Raw genomic sequence first — 12,478 nt, forward strand, 5'->3', positions numbered from 1 at the left:
CCAAAAGGGACACCGAAGGATTCATACAGCGGTGTGGCCCGATGGGAATGGCTGCCTGCATGAGAGTCAGCTTCCCCAGCCGGAAGGTAAAAAAAATAGTAACAAAAAAACGGCTCGAGCAAACAGCCATTTCATTCATCGCGCAGCAAAGCAATCATCTGCCAGTCTACAAGCAGGAAACAATAATGCACGGCGATCATAAAGCGGCCAGCGGTTTGGAGGAGCCCATCTCGCCAAGGCTGCGAGTCATCCGTGGACCAGGAATTGACGGTGAGTCTGGACCGACCCGCACCGCAGACACATGTAACAAGAAGGCTAGCCGGTGAAACGGTGCTTATGTACGTCTGTCTGGACAGCAGCCGGCAGCCCGCAGAAGAAAGAAAAGAGGCAGAACAATAGTACGGAGCTGTCAACCAACAGGAAACGAGCATCGAGTCTTTTTTCCAAGATGCCAGACGATAAGATTTTCAGGCATCCCTTTCGCCGCTTTGTGCGTTTTTTTTTTTTTTTTGTTCCTCACAAAGGCTCGCCTCTGCCGAGAGAGAATGTGAGGGCCCGGCCAGCCAACCAAATTAGCTTTGCACAGTTCCATGGTTCGGCTCTTGAGAGCGCGCGGAGTGGCTTTCTGACCGTCGAAACACCCGCCCGCATGGAGGAGCAGCTTTGTTTCAATGATGTGACAGAGGCGGGCGGCAGAGCAGTAAAGGCAGAGCAGGAGTGCAGATGCTGCAGAGGCGAGGAGAATCAATTGTTTGGCAATCCGCCAGCATCAAACCGCTAACTAGCGCCTCGGGAGGGCAGCGCGTTTTTCCCAGTCGGAGACCCTTGTTAGGCTTTTCGTCATTCCGGCGGGTCGCTGGGTGGCTGCTGGCGGTGACGGCGGCGGCGCGATGGGGACGCAGAAACGTAAAAAAATAAAAAACGGCGAGCCTGCGCTGCTGACGAGAGAGAGTTATATCCGCCCATCTGAACCCTCCGCATTCTCTCCCCAGCCATCATCGTGAATCATCCCCATCGCTCCCCAGCCGTCCTCACCCCCTGCAGACGGCATCACAACGACCATATTAGCCCGCCTTGGTCTGCTGCAACGGCGCGCCCTGGCTGCGCTGGACGACGGTAAGTGGCTGCTCGCTCTCCCTGCCCACCCAATCAGCCTGGCGCGCATCGTCGTATTCTCGCTGCTGGTTGTTGCCCGACGTTGCGCTGCGGCGGCCGGCGTGAGTGTCGCTCCCTCCACGCATTCATCGCCGGAGCGGGAGACACGGCGCGACGCCCAGTGCGCACCCTGCACCACCTCCTGGCCGCCGGCGCCGGCTGCGTCGTGCCTTTATCTGCCGCTGGTTTCCCCCCCCCGCGCTGGCTGTCTGGAGAAAGCTGCGTGCTGGATGAAACTCTGGGTTTCAGGCCGAAGCTGCAATAATAGCTGAAACGTGTTCGCTGACCTTTTCTCGCTGTCTGCAGACACTCCGGCCACTACTGGTCAACACGAAGCTTTTACAGGAACGAACAGAAGAGGGTCTCCTGCGCTGCTGGAACGAGTAGTAGAGTGGCTTCGTACCTGGAAATACTCTTCGCCGGCCTGGCACCCATCTTCCCATTCCCAGACGGCACTGCACGTGTGAGTATGGCTTGACGACACACCATCCATCCAAGCGAGAGAGCAGAGAGTGTGAGCGTGAACGAGAGTGAGTGTGAGAGAGCGAGTGTGTGTGAGTGAGACAGCGTGTGCGTGTGTGTTGAGACACCCAAGACGGGAAATCCACACGACACAGCATATTCCTCCTCCTGGCCGAACCGAACGCCTCCGCCATCTCCTCCTCCTCCTCGACATCCCCTTCATATCCTCTGCTGCACGGCCCGCGCCGGCGTGCCAGCCCCCTGTTTTGGGCGCATCGTGTGCCTCGGACGCCACGTACAGACGAACTAGCCCTGCGACCCAGCACATCGTTGACATCACCGACGGGCTAGATAAACATCGCCCGCCCCGTCACCATCTTTACCTACGCAATTCCCCAGCCTCTTCCTTACCAACGTCCTATTAAAATGCCCCGTCTACCACATCTCTTCGACCCCAGGCCTCGCGAGGATCCTGAAGGAAGGATGGAAGCCCTGACGTTCCCCTTCGCGTCCCACCCCACGCCCGACTCGCCGCGCTCCACCATGTCGTCCAACCCAGGATCGCCGGTGGCGTCGCTCTTCTCTGCGAGAGCTCATAATCGCTTTCCCAGTTCTGTCCCGTCGCTGGCCTCGTCCCCCGCCTTTGGTGCCACCGCCGACGCGTCGGTGCCCACCAAGCTGGAGGGGGTGAAGGAAGACCCGTTGGAGCTGGAGTACAGCCTGGTCGACGAAGACAATTACTTCCGTAAGTTCGCGATGTGATCTGTGCTGCACTCAGCTTGGGCTGACTTTTGCTCATTTAGCCGATTTCAACGAAATCCACGCTGATGACAGCGATGGACGCGTTTGTTATGAGCGCGGTTATGATCTATCGGACGAATTCGGCGACATGTCGAGATCGCTAAAGAAACGAAGGCCAGACGCCAGCTCTCTGCGCGGCATTTCGCGTATTAGTAGTCGAATCTCCTCGATCTCGACCCGGTGGAAGCAGAAGCCAGTTTCGGACGCCGCCGCCGCACTCGAAAAATATGATGAATCTTTACGATCGCGTGCCAATTCTGCCACATCGGCTCTAGCAACGCCCCTCGCAAGTTCTTTCTCTGCCAGGCACAGCCAAGCGTCTAACTCTCCAGCAAGAACCATCTTTGAAGAGAACCTCGTCGAAGCGGGCATCTCGCCTATCGACATCGACAAAGCCAACCGTGAATGCGTCGAGGAACGCGAACCCCAGGCAACCACGCCCCTTCTCCCTCCTGTAATGATGGATCTAGTGAGCTCAGACACAGAAGAATTGATTCAGTCCCCTCTCCAATCGCCTACCGTGGCCGAAGCCACTGATACTCCGACCGACTCGCCCATCGACGTACAGCGGTCCAATGGCCTCCTATCGCCGCCTCTATCCACGCAGCCCTCACTGGCGTCCATCAGTCGACAACTAGCCGCGTCCCGCGCCTACGGATCAGAGATGTCCCCAATCACCATGCTGAGCGCGGAAGACGAATGGTCATGCAAGCTTGGACACGCGAATTTCACCATCCACCCCATGCCCTACACCCCCGAAGAATATACACTCGACTCCTTCGAAGAGCACCGAAACAACTGGAGCCTCGCCCGGCGCAACTATGCAAAGCACCTCGTTCGCACCGGTGAACACTACGGCCTGACATCCAACATCTACCGCTCAACGGAGGAAAAGTGGGACTCCATCGACACGCAATGGCGCACGAACCACAACGTCATGCTCACCAAGCTGACGGACAGTGACGGCAAGCCGCTTTCGCTGAGCAAATCAAGCACGTATCCCGGCGAATCTGTTAAAATGCCCCCGTATCTCGACAAGAATAAGTTCCCTGACCTTGGTGACGAAGATATCGTGGGGCCCATGTCTGTTGCGCCGGCTCAGCCACAACCGCCGTCGCACTCGCGCAAGAGGTCCTTCTTCAAGTTCCTGCAAGATATTTTTTCTAGCCGACACTAAAGGGAAAAGACCTCGACATCCTCGCCTTATCCTTTATATTATGCCTTTCAATACTCTTTCACGCACTGTATAAAATATATCCTTTTGTAATATGCCTTTGATACTCTTGTTGATATGGCTAGCTTCACTTTCACGACCTGGAGTCTTTCTTTTCTATTTTGTCATTTGATTCCTCACGTGATGTCACTGATGATATACGCTCTTTTTTATGATACCCCCCAAATGATGACACTCCTTATGATCTATATTCATGTCACTCTTTTGACGATAATGTCTATTTTTGCATACTAGCCCCAGCATCTGCAGCTCTCTTTTCGGGGCAGAAATCATTTTTCCCGCTTTCTCTTTAAATCGGGGTTCTTTCTACGACAATGGACGATTATTTACTTTTTTTTTGGCATTAAGCCCTTCCCTTCGTTTGTCCATTGCCTCCGTTCAACATATGCTTAAAAATCCAGACCCTCATTTGAAAAACGACCAGCGATTTATTCGGGGAATTCGATTCAGATGATAGTTTTTCTCCGCCATTTTTTTCTCCGTCTTTCTCTACTGCCCTTTACTAAAAAAATTTCCTATCTTTCCTTACTCTCCTTGACTTTTTAAGCTTCAGCACACCTTCTCCCCAGCTGGGCGGCTTATATGCGCCCACTCTGCCCCTCATTCCCTTGACTCATAAAATGCGTGCTTATGATGATATATGTTCTAACTACGTATTCGTGCGCTCTGGGAACAGGGGGCATTTGCGCTGGCTGTTTTCTCTTCCTACGTTACTCCGCTTAGGCCTTCTTACATATTACGCTGTCCTTCCTTAATGCTAGCCTGGTACAGGCCATAATTGTACGATGAAACGCGGGAAAGCTGCATGTTGTTCTACGAAGGAACGAAAGAAGAAAAAGAAAAAGAAAAAGAAATCTCGCACATAGGATGATGGATGTATGTATGTATAATGCCTTGAAGAGGGATGTGTGGTTTTATATATGCGCATAGAATATGCGGTATAGAATAGAGAATATAGTATAATCTGTGACAACAACATTCAAGTCTTATTTTTCACCATGCAGGCCTTTCTGTCTTATCTCTTTCCGCTTTGTTTCTGGCTTCTAAACATCCACAATTGCTGCCCAAGGAAAAGCACCCACAAACATATCAGGCACACACGTCACTATCCAAAAACCCGAAAAAAAAAAAAAAAAAAGAGAGAGCAATCCCTCACTCCCGCATAATATTCTTTGGCATGTTTAATACAGAACAAAGAGAAACCACAAAAAAAAATCTGACCCCTCGATTCCCTTAGCCGTGTGTTGGTTTGGCTGCGAATCCGCAAACAGGCCATGCAAAAACAAGCTCAACGGAGAGAGAGAGAGAGAGCGGGGGGTGAAAGGCTTCCGGAATTGGGTCTCTCTCGGATCAATAATAGGTTGGGGAAGCACAGCCGGGGGATAGTGAAGGAATTCCGCAGATCCGGTAACGCAAGAGAGCCCATTATTATATTCCAATTGGACCGTGATATAGAATTTACTCTATTTTTTTTTTGTTTTGTTTTTGCTTCGCTTCTGGGTGGCACGACATTTTTGCGTGGGACGGGGAGGGGGATCCGGCAAGGAGATGCAGATATTTTGTTTTTTTTTTTTTTTCTCCCTCTCTTATTTCCCACCCACCTGTTCGTTCTCCTGGTCGAGGACGAAGGGATGCCGCAAGTACGAGCCCGCTCTGTAGTCCGTATACAACGCGTAATCAGTCAAGAAGCCAATGCAGAATCCGTCCCACCAATTCTTGCTCTCTGGTTAATGATACAGATTTGGCCCAAGGCAGGTTATGTCCATGTATGTGCAGGCAATGCGCATTATCTCCCACATACACGAGACTCCTCCAGAATCGAGATCCGTAAAGGTCATGTTCAACCGCTTGTCGTACCCGCTAAATTATACCCAATGCTGCGACCACGCTTGCTTTGCAGCCGCGTCGCCTTCGAACAGAAAATCCACGCGGATGATTTCCTGAAGGCCTTCAGACAGCTGCGGTTCCTCGAACCGGCGTAGAAAGTCCCTGAATGCGACGGGGGGCAAGAAGGTGCGGTTTTCCGGGTTGATTGACTCCTGTAGGACACGAAAGAAGGGGTGGCAGGGTTAGCTCTGTGCTTTTTGGTTCCATACTACCTCTCTTTGCCGCTTGCGGCAGGAATGGGCAAATAGAGGGATAGAAGGCGCGAACCGGCATGGGAGCATCCGTTTGAGAGGGTGGGACATGTGTGACGTACAAGTTTCGAGTTTGCCGCGCGAACGGCATTGTTGTGGTTGCAAATATCTTGTGGAGTAGAAAAGTATACGCATCGAATCGGCACCTTGTGCTCCTTTGCCATACTTATCCAATGCTCTCGTGTTTCAACGTTTGCATTGGTGTTATCTGGTCAGAACAAAGGGGACGTTGGGTCAACCACACCTGTTCGGGAACTAAGTCATGAGATAAGAGGGTGAAACATACCGACAGCAACATATTTACCAGCTTGGAGATATTCGCTTGCAACCTTCAAACATTTTGGGCGCTGGTATAGGCTTTTGTGTAAGCAAATATAGCACACCAGACCACAACGGTTTCTAACATGTACTGTAGGATACGTGTGACGGCGTACACAAGGAGCTCCATGCTTACAGTTTTAAGAATGTCCTGATTCACCCGCTCGTACCCCAGCGGCTCGAGATATTTCCAATAGAATGTCGACTTTCCCGCCCCCGGGCTGCCGCAGAATATCACAAGCTCTTGGCCCGGCGGCTTTGTGAATTCGATGGCTGCTGAGATGGCAGTTATGTATCAGCAGTCACACCAGCCAACAGTCACCCACGGCAACACAATCTAAAGGGTTCCAGCATAAACAAGGAAACTCACGTTGACCGTTCGTCTCGGTTTTAATAAGTTTCCTCGGATCAAACACTTCAACTGCTTGAGCAGCTTCTCCGCGGAAGAACTCCTCAGGTGTCTTGAATGCTATGCCGACATTCGTTGCGAAATTGCTACACACAGTTCAGCCACCGGCTACCCAACGAACACGTCGACAATCCCATGTTGCATACCGGTCCACGCACGAGTGGTCCCCAGGCCGTCCTGCAGCATCACCTACAAACACAGAGCCCTGTAGGTCCATTGCGCCCTCCATGTTAAGATCATAATCATCCAGCATCATATTCCACATGCCTATGCGCGGTTTCCGATATTCGTCATACTCCGTCGCAGCGTAGACACTTAGCGGTACATCCAGCGCTCTCATAATCGACCCAGCTTTGTCCTTGAAGATAGATAGGCTTTTGGGCTCGCCGAGCGCAGACTTCTTGGTGTGCTTGAGGAGGACTTTCTTTTGGTTGCTGAGGATCACGACCTGGTACCTAGGACATGGCGTTGTGTTAGTCGTCCGGGGGAGGGCCGTCTAGATTAGATTGTAGACGCACCCGTCGGAGTGCAGCTCCTTCAACTTCCGCGGAACCTGCGCATCCCACCACACCCAGTCATTCGCATCTCTGGGGAAGGTATTGCCCGATTTTGTCTTGATCAATGTGTGATCCTTTCGAGTGGAATCGTTGTCAGCAGGGCCAGGTATGTCAGTTGTTGGTCAAATACCGGACATACAAGATCAAAAACCGCAACAGGCTTCTTTTTGGGGGTAACGATTTCTTCCGTATTAGCGTTTGGTTCAGATGCGTATTTCCCAACCAAGCAACTGTTGTCTATAATGCGCCAGGCGATTTTCTGGACTTTCGGTTTCTTGGATGCGGGTTTGAAAAAGTCATGAACGTCACCGCCTACCAGCCCAAAGATTAGACAAAAGCCATCTCAGCAAGAAATATGGCATATAAACAATCACCTTTACTTGTCGATAATTGTCGTTTAGCAGTGCGCGGTGGGGAGACGGGCTTTTCTGAAAAAAATGAGGCTCGGTGTGGAGCAGCCTTCTGGTCTTTGGCCATTCTCGAGGCGCAGTGGGACACGGTTCTAGGAATACCCGATAGCAATGCGCATGGACGATGAAAGGAGAAGAATGGCCTCATGTGTTAATGAATATAGATGCTAGATACTGTACACATAGGCCGAATGGAATCGACAATTATCGGGAGACGCGACGTTCTTGACGCCAGGTCACGTGTAGATATACAAGTCGTTTTGACGGTGGAGGAATATCCCTTACAGAGAGCAAAGAAAAGGGAAAGGCGGTTGTATTGTGGCTAGAAAAAAATGCTCTAGCTGTGTATTTATCACAGCAGAAAATAGCTGCACACCGGTCCTCCTGATCGAAACCAACGCCTGAATGATATCACAAAGACCGCTTTTAATCCCAAGGCGCCTAGATGCTGGACAGAAACCACACGTAAAAGCATTCATTTCACCTTCGTATCCAGAGCAAGACGATCGGCCGGCTCCAGCTTCACCGCCGACTTGAGCTGTTCTTTCAGCCTCAGCAGCCGCTGCGACGCCGTGTCCATCATGTCCCGGTTGACGCTGTCCTGCACGATAATCGACGCTTGCAATACAAACCCGCCGCTTTTGTCGAGAGGAAGCAGGGTCTGGAGACCGGGAAGACGGCGAGCCGGCGCGCGCTTTGCACTGTCGTCGGGTGGGAAGGTCAGGATGCGGTGCAGCAGCAGCACGGTGTCATCGAGGACGAACAGGCTGCCTTCCAAGACGTGCTCTGAGACATAGCTACGTCGGCGCATTAGCGTTCTTGTACTTAGACAAGGAGGGATGTGGTGCTGGCATACTCGTAGCCCCAGGCCTTCATGATAGGCACGATATCGCCGTAGGGTATCTTCGCGGTGCACATCAGCCTCGACGTCACTGCGGAGGTCCCCGCATCCGGGATATCTCGAAACTCGATCCTCCACGACTGGTCGGCGACATCATACCGGTCCTGACGCGGGCCGTCCAGCCCCGCTCCGCCCATCGCGACATCATCACCGCTGCCAAAATCGGCCTCCGCGACATCGCCCACGGCCTGCACGTAGAACAGGCGGGCGTTCAGCATGCGGTTCAGCTTCTGGATCTCGGTGGCCTGGACGTCCTGGGTAGCGCCGAGGCGCGGCTTCAGGTAGCCGGGCGCCTTGTGCGGCCGGAAGATGAGACGACGCTCGTAGACCGGCGCCGGCTGCATGGCCGTGACGCCGGCCAGCTGCTGCAGCAGGACATGGTGCTGGGCGGCGGGCACGGCGGCGAACAGCGAGTGTTCATGCATGTGACGGGCGGGCGGGCAGGGTCAGGGTAGAGCGATTAATAATGGCTGGCGAGAGCGCGCGCGCGGGCAGTAGTAGTGGTCAGAAACGGCCGGAGGTGAGCAGTGCCGGATGGGGAGGCGCCAGCGCGCGCTGGCAGTGGGTTCGGAGCCGAGAAGGAAAACTAGTGGTAAGCTAGCTATGTAGCTTTCGCGGGGGATTTGGGTTCGGTATGCGCTCCTCGGAGATACGCTCGCCCGGCACAACGGCGGTCCAGCCCAGGCCTCGCGCTCGCCCGGCGAGATAACAGCGCGCACTCTCTTGCGCTCTCCCTTCCCAGCTTTGTCGAGCGACGCCGCAACGGGCTGGCCGGAACAACGACGGGCCGGCAAGCTTCGTCAAGCTTCGTGGCGCTGCGTATCGCAGCCAATCAGCGCGCGGCGGCGGCGGAGCTGGCTCGGTGACGCGATAAGGCGCGCGGCAAGTTTAGGCTCGACTTCCTCCGTGCGGCGCCGCGCCGGCGCGTTCTCGTGGGCTCGGGCGAAACCGCCCGCTGGCGAGCCCCGGCTTATCGGCCAACCCGCGCTGGCACACAAAAAGGCCCGCATCGCCGCTGCTTTCTTCACGCCTGCTCTCAACCAACCCAGCCACCGCCGCAGTCCAGTCTCTGCAGTCCTCCAGCAAGACCAATTCGCTGTCTCCTCACGCCTACACGCACCAACCCTCTTGCAACCCCAGCCCAGCTTTCGCTCGACCTACCGAACCCAAAAGGAAGATGCGAGCTACCTCTCTCCTCCGGCAAGCTGCGGCTGCCCGCACTCCCCTGATCAGATTCGTCGGCAAGCGAGCACACCCTGGTACGAAACACCCCATCAAACAATCCCTCCCATTCCTCGCCTCCTAACACACACTCTTCCCTGCTTAGAAACCACCGACACCGCGCCCCGCGCCCACCCAGCCTCGCCCCTCAGCGAACTGCCCGACTCGTTCATGAAATACCGCTCGCGCGCCCAGCAGCACGGCCCGCTCAACAGCCCGCCCAACCGCGCCGCCGCCGGCGCTGCCGCCTTCTTGTACGCCGGCGTCATCGGCAGCAACACCGGCGCCTCGCTGGGCTCCGTGCAGCCCAAGCACGGCGAGTTCTTCGACCGCAGCCAGCTGCCCGCGCGCTTCCAGCGCGTGCCGTGGTCGCAGGCCGAGATCGACGCTGTCGAGACCGGCGGCGCGAGCATGTTTGTCTAGATTTTTTAGAGGAATGGGGAATTGTCACTGTCCCGCGAGGTGTTCGGTTTTACACAGAAAAAAAATTTTTTTTTTTTCGCTGAAGGGCGGAGGGGCATTCGCAGCGCGACGACTCGCCTTTTATAAGGACGGCATGAACGACTCCATCCAAAAAAGAACGAAACAAACCCCCAGTCTGAATCTGGCACTTGTTCCTCTTTTTGTTATTTTGGAATTCTTGTCGCAGGCTTTGACACCACCTCAATTTCTCCCTCCCCCACACCCACCTTTCTTGAGCTCGCGTCCAACCCACGGCTGGCGACGGAGAATGGTGCAAACCTACTCTCCTGCAGCTGATGCAGATATCTCCCTCCAATACAAGGTTCCTAGAGCTGTGGAATCCTGATTTGGACAACCATACGACAAATAACTCGGGCATCGGCTTAGGGCTCACTTCACTTCTCACTCCTTTTATTTCCTTGTTCTGTCTTCTCCGCATGTGTTTTTAACAACAACTCACGCTTTGGGTGGGCGCGGCGGGACGGGCTGGCTGGCTGGTTGGCATGATTCGGGTTCTTTGAAAAAACAAAACTCACCCACAACTTTTTTGAATGGCGTTGGTTGGTGTGGTCTTTTGCTTTTGTTTCAACTCAATTCTTTGATGTAATTTGCTACCCTTGCAAGCGGTTGCTGAGCATGTACTATGCGCATACTTTTTTTTTTCTTCTCTCTCTTCTTGTTCAATATTCTGAATACTGGGCTTTGCTGATGTTCCCTGGCTGGCTGCATGTACTACAAACATACCTCAAGCGTCCTCTGTGCTATATGATTAGCGATGAATGACAATACTTATCTGAAACTCCCCTAACTCTTCCCAATCATCCCACCGGCTCTCGCTAACCCCCAAACGGGGTCTCTCGTCCTGATGACATGTGACATGCTGCCACATCAAGACATGACTCGCGTGCAACTTAACTCCAGCTAACTACTCTAGCAGTGAAACAGCCGAACCCGCCATTTCTCGAATAAACGGGCCTTATTTGAAACTCTACTGCTATCAAGATTATTGACAAAATCACGACATCTTCACATGGGCCATTGCAAACCCCCCAATCTAGGAAGCTGACGATGATGATGCTGGTGCTCATATCGGCCAATTCAAGGGAACCTATCCGACACGAAACGAGACTTGCTGCTGGGGTCAAGAACTCATGCAAGGAAGAGAAACTGGCCCGGTGTACGGAGTTGCTAAATCCAAGGCGCGCTGCCGCCCCGCAACGTAGCTTTGTGTGCATGTGGAAAAGGGGGGGGGGCCTGGCGGGCCTGATAATAATACTCAACGGCCTTGTAGGGTACTTTTTCTTCGAGGCTAGCAACATGAGAGGCCACAATAGCTAAAAAGGAAATATGGTACATAGAATGACGTCGTGGTGGAGACGTTGGCTGGAGTTGATCAGCTCTCCCGGAGCCAGCTTTGGTCAACGACGATGGCCCCATGCATTTCATATAGCTAGTAGGATATAGAACTGTGGGGCTTCTCGGTCGTAGACTATGAATAAGGATATTGCTTGGATGTTGCATTCATTTCAGAGGTATCGTGGAGGTGTAGAATGTATAGAGATGAATGTGTATGATGTCTCTGGGGTTGGTAGCACGCAGTTAGCTGCCTGACCAACACCCCAAGGACAGTAATTGACCATGGCTTAGCATTGTATATGCAAGCATCAAGGTCAAAGGACCTTTCACGGGCCAGGATCATTCTTTTCCGTGAATATCTGCATGTCACAGCATCTGCCGGTTGAAAAACAGGCCAATAGACAATAATGGTGCATTATTTCGATAAAAAAACACCAACGGGAGAAAAGCGGATTCTAATCTTAAAAATTGACGATGGTATACACAGCTAGGCATGCAGACACCGTCCCATCTGCATATTAAGCAGGGATAGCAGCCTCGTGATAGGATCATTCGGCAGTTTCAAGACAATCCGACTTAAGATCTCCCTTTTGTATCTAAGGGCGTCGTTCACGAGAACACATGAACAGCGTTCTCGTACTGCCCCCAATTGGCATCAGCTGGCCCGACCCAGCGTCCGATACCGGTCACCCATGAAGGCTTCTTCTTGGTATGGTTCAGCCCGTACGAGCGCTAACTATACAGTATAACCAGCTAGTTCCGCGAGCGTATGGACCGGCGAGTACCTTGCAGCCCGCCGCCGCCCAACCAAGAGCCCACGGAGGATCGAGCCGGGGGGAGGGGGGGACCACGCGCGCAGCGCGCTGGGGCGGTGTATCAAGGTGTGTTGGCTGGCCAGTGCCCGTGATGTTGGGTATCTATTCTTTCTATCTATATGCATCCGCCGGCTGAGACGTGCAGCAGCGTACATATAAGGTAGCAATCGGCGGGGCCCTGCTATAGTGTCGTGCAGACACAACCCTATCCTATGCCCTCCTCCTCCCTTTCTACCTCT

The 12,478-nt window shown here is 53.3% G+C and overlaps 4 protein-coding genes across 4 annotated transcripts; 2 read left to right on the forward strand and 2 right to left on the reverse strand.

Moving 5' to 3' along the window:
- Positions 1 to 2,160: 2,160 nt before the first annotated feature.
- On the forward strand, positions 2,161 to 3,595 carry LOZ57_005855 (uncharacterized protein; the record flags this gene model as incomplete). The annotated part of the gene is made up of 2 exons (XM_049254881.1): positions 2,161 to 2,362; positions 2,421 to 3,595. The coding sequence occupies 2 exons, from the start codon at positions 2,161 to 2,163 to the stop codon at positions 3,593 to 3,595; spliced, it is 1,377 nt and encodes a 458-aa protein (XP_049106221.1).
- Positions 3,596 to 5,517: 1,922 nt separating this feature from the next.
- On the reverse strand, positions 5,518 to 7,551 carry pnk1 (DNA kinase/phosphatase Pnk1; the record flags this gene model as incomplete). Its single annotated transcript, XM_049254882.1, has 9 exons — positions 5,518 to 5,691; positions 5,853 to 5,998; positions 6,077 to 6,147; positions 6,195 to 6,384; positions 6,479 to 6,603; positions 6,664 to 6,972; positions 7,036 to 7,148; positions 7,214 to 7,386; positions 7,449 to 7,551. 9 exons carry the CDS (start codon positions 7,549 to 7,551, stop codon positions 5,518 to 5,520), a joined length of 1,404 nt encoding a protein of 467 aa, XP_049106222.1.
- A 408-nt stretch (positions 7,552 to 7,959) lies between these two features.
- Positions 7,960 to 8,810, reverse strand: srb5 (Mediator of RNA polymerase II transcription subunit 18; the record flags this gene model as incomplete). Its single annotated transcript, XM_049254883.1, has 2 exons — positions 7,960 to 8,281; positions 8,341 to 8,810. 2 exons carry the CDS (start codon positions 8,808 to 8,810, stop codon positions 7,960 to 7,962), a joined length of 792 nt encoding a protein of 263 aa, XP_049106223.1.
- Positions 8,811 to 9,562: 752 nt separating this feature from the next.
- Positions 9,563 to 10,029, forward strand: LOZ57_005858 (uncharacterized protein; the record flags this gene model as incomplete). The annotated part of the gene is made up of 2 exons (XM_049254884.1): positions 9,563 to 9,644; positions 9,713 to 10,029. 2 exons carry the CDS (start codon positions 9,563 to 9,565, stop codon positions 10,027 to 10,029), a joined length of 399 nt encoding a protein of 132 aa, XP_049106224.1.
- Between the last annotated feature and the right edge of the window lie 2,449 nt (positions 10,030 to 12,478).

This window comes from Ophidiomyces ophidiicola (genome assembly GCF_022830035.1).
Source record: "Ophidiomyces ophidiicola strain CBS 122913 chromosome Unknown scaffold_32, whole genome shotgun sequence".
Classification (NCBI taxonomy): domain Eukaryota; kingdom Fungi; phylum Ascomycota; class Eurotiomycetes; order Onygenales; family Onygenaceae; genus Ophidiomyces; species Ophidiomyces ophidiicola.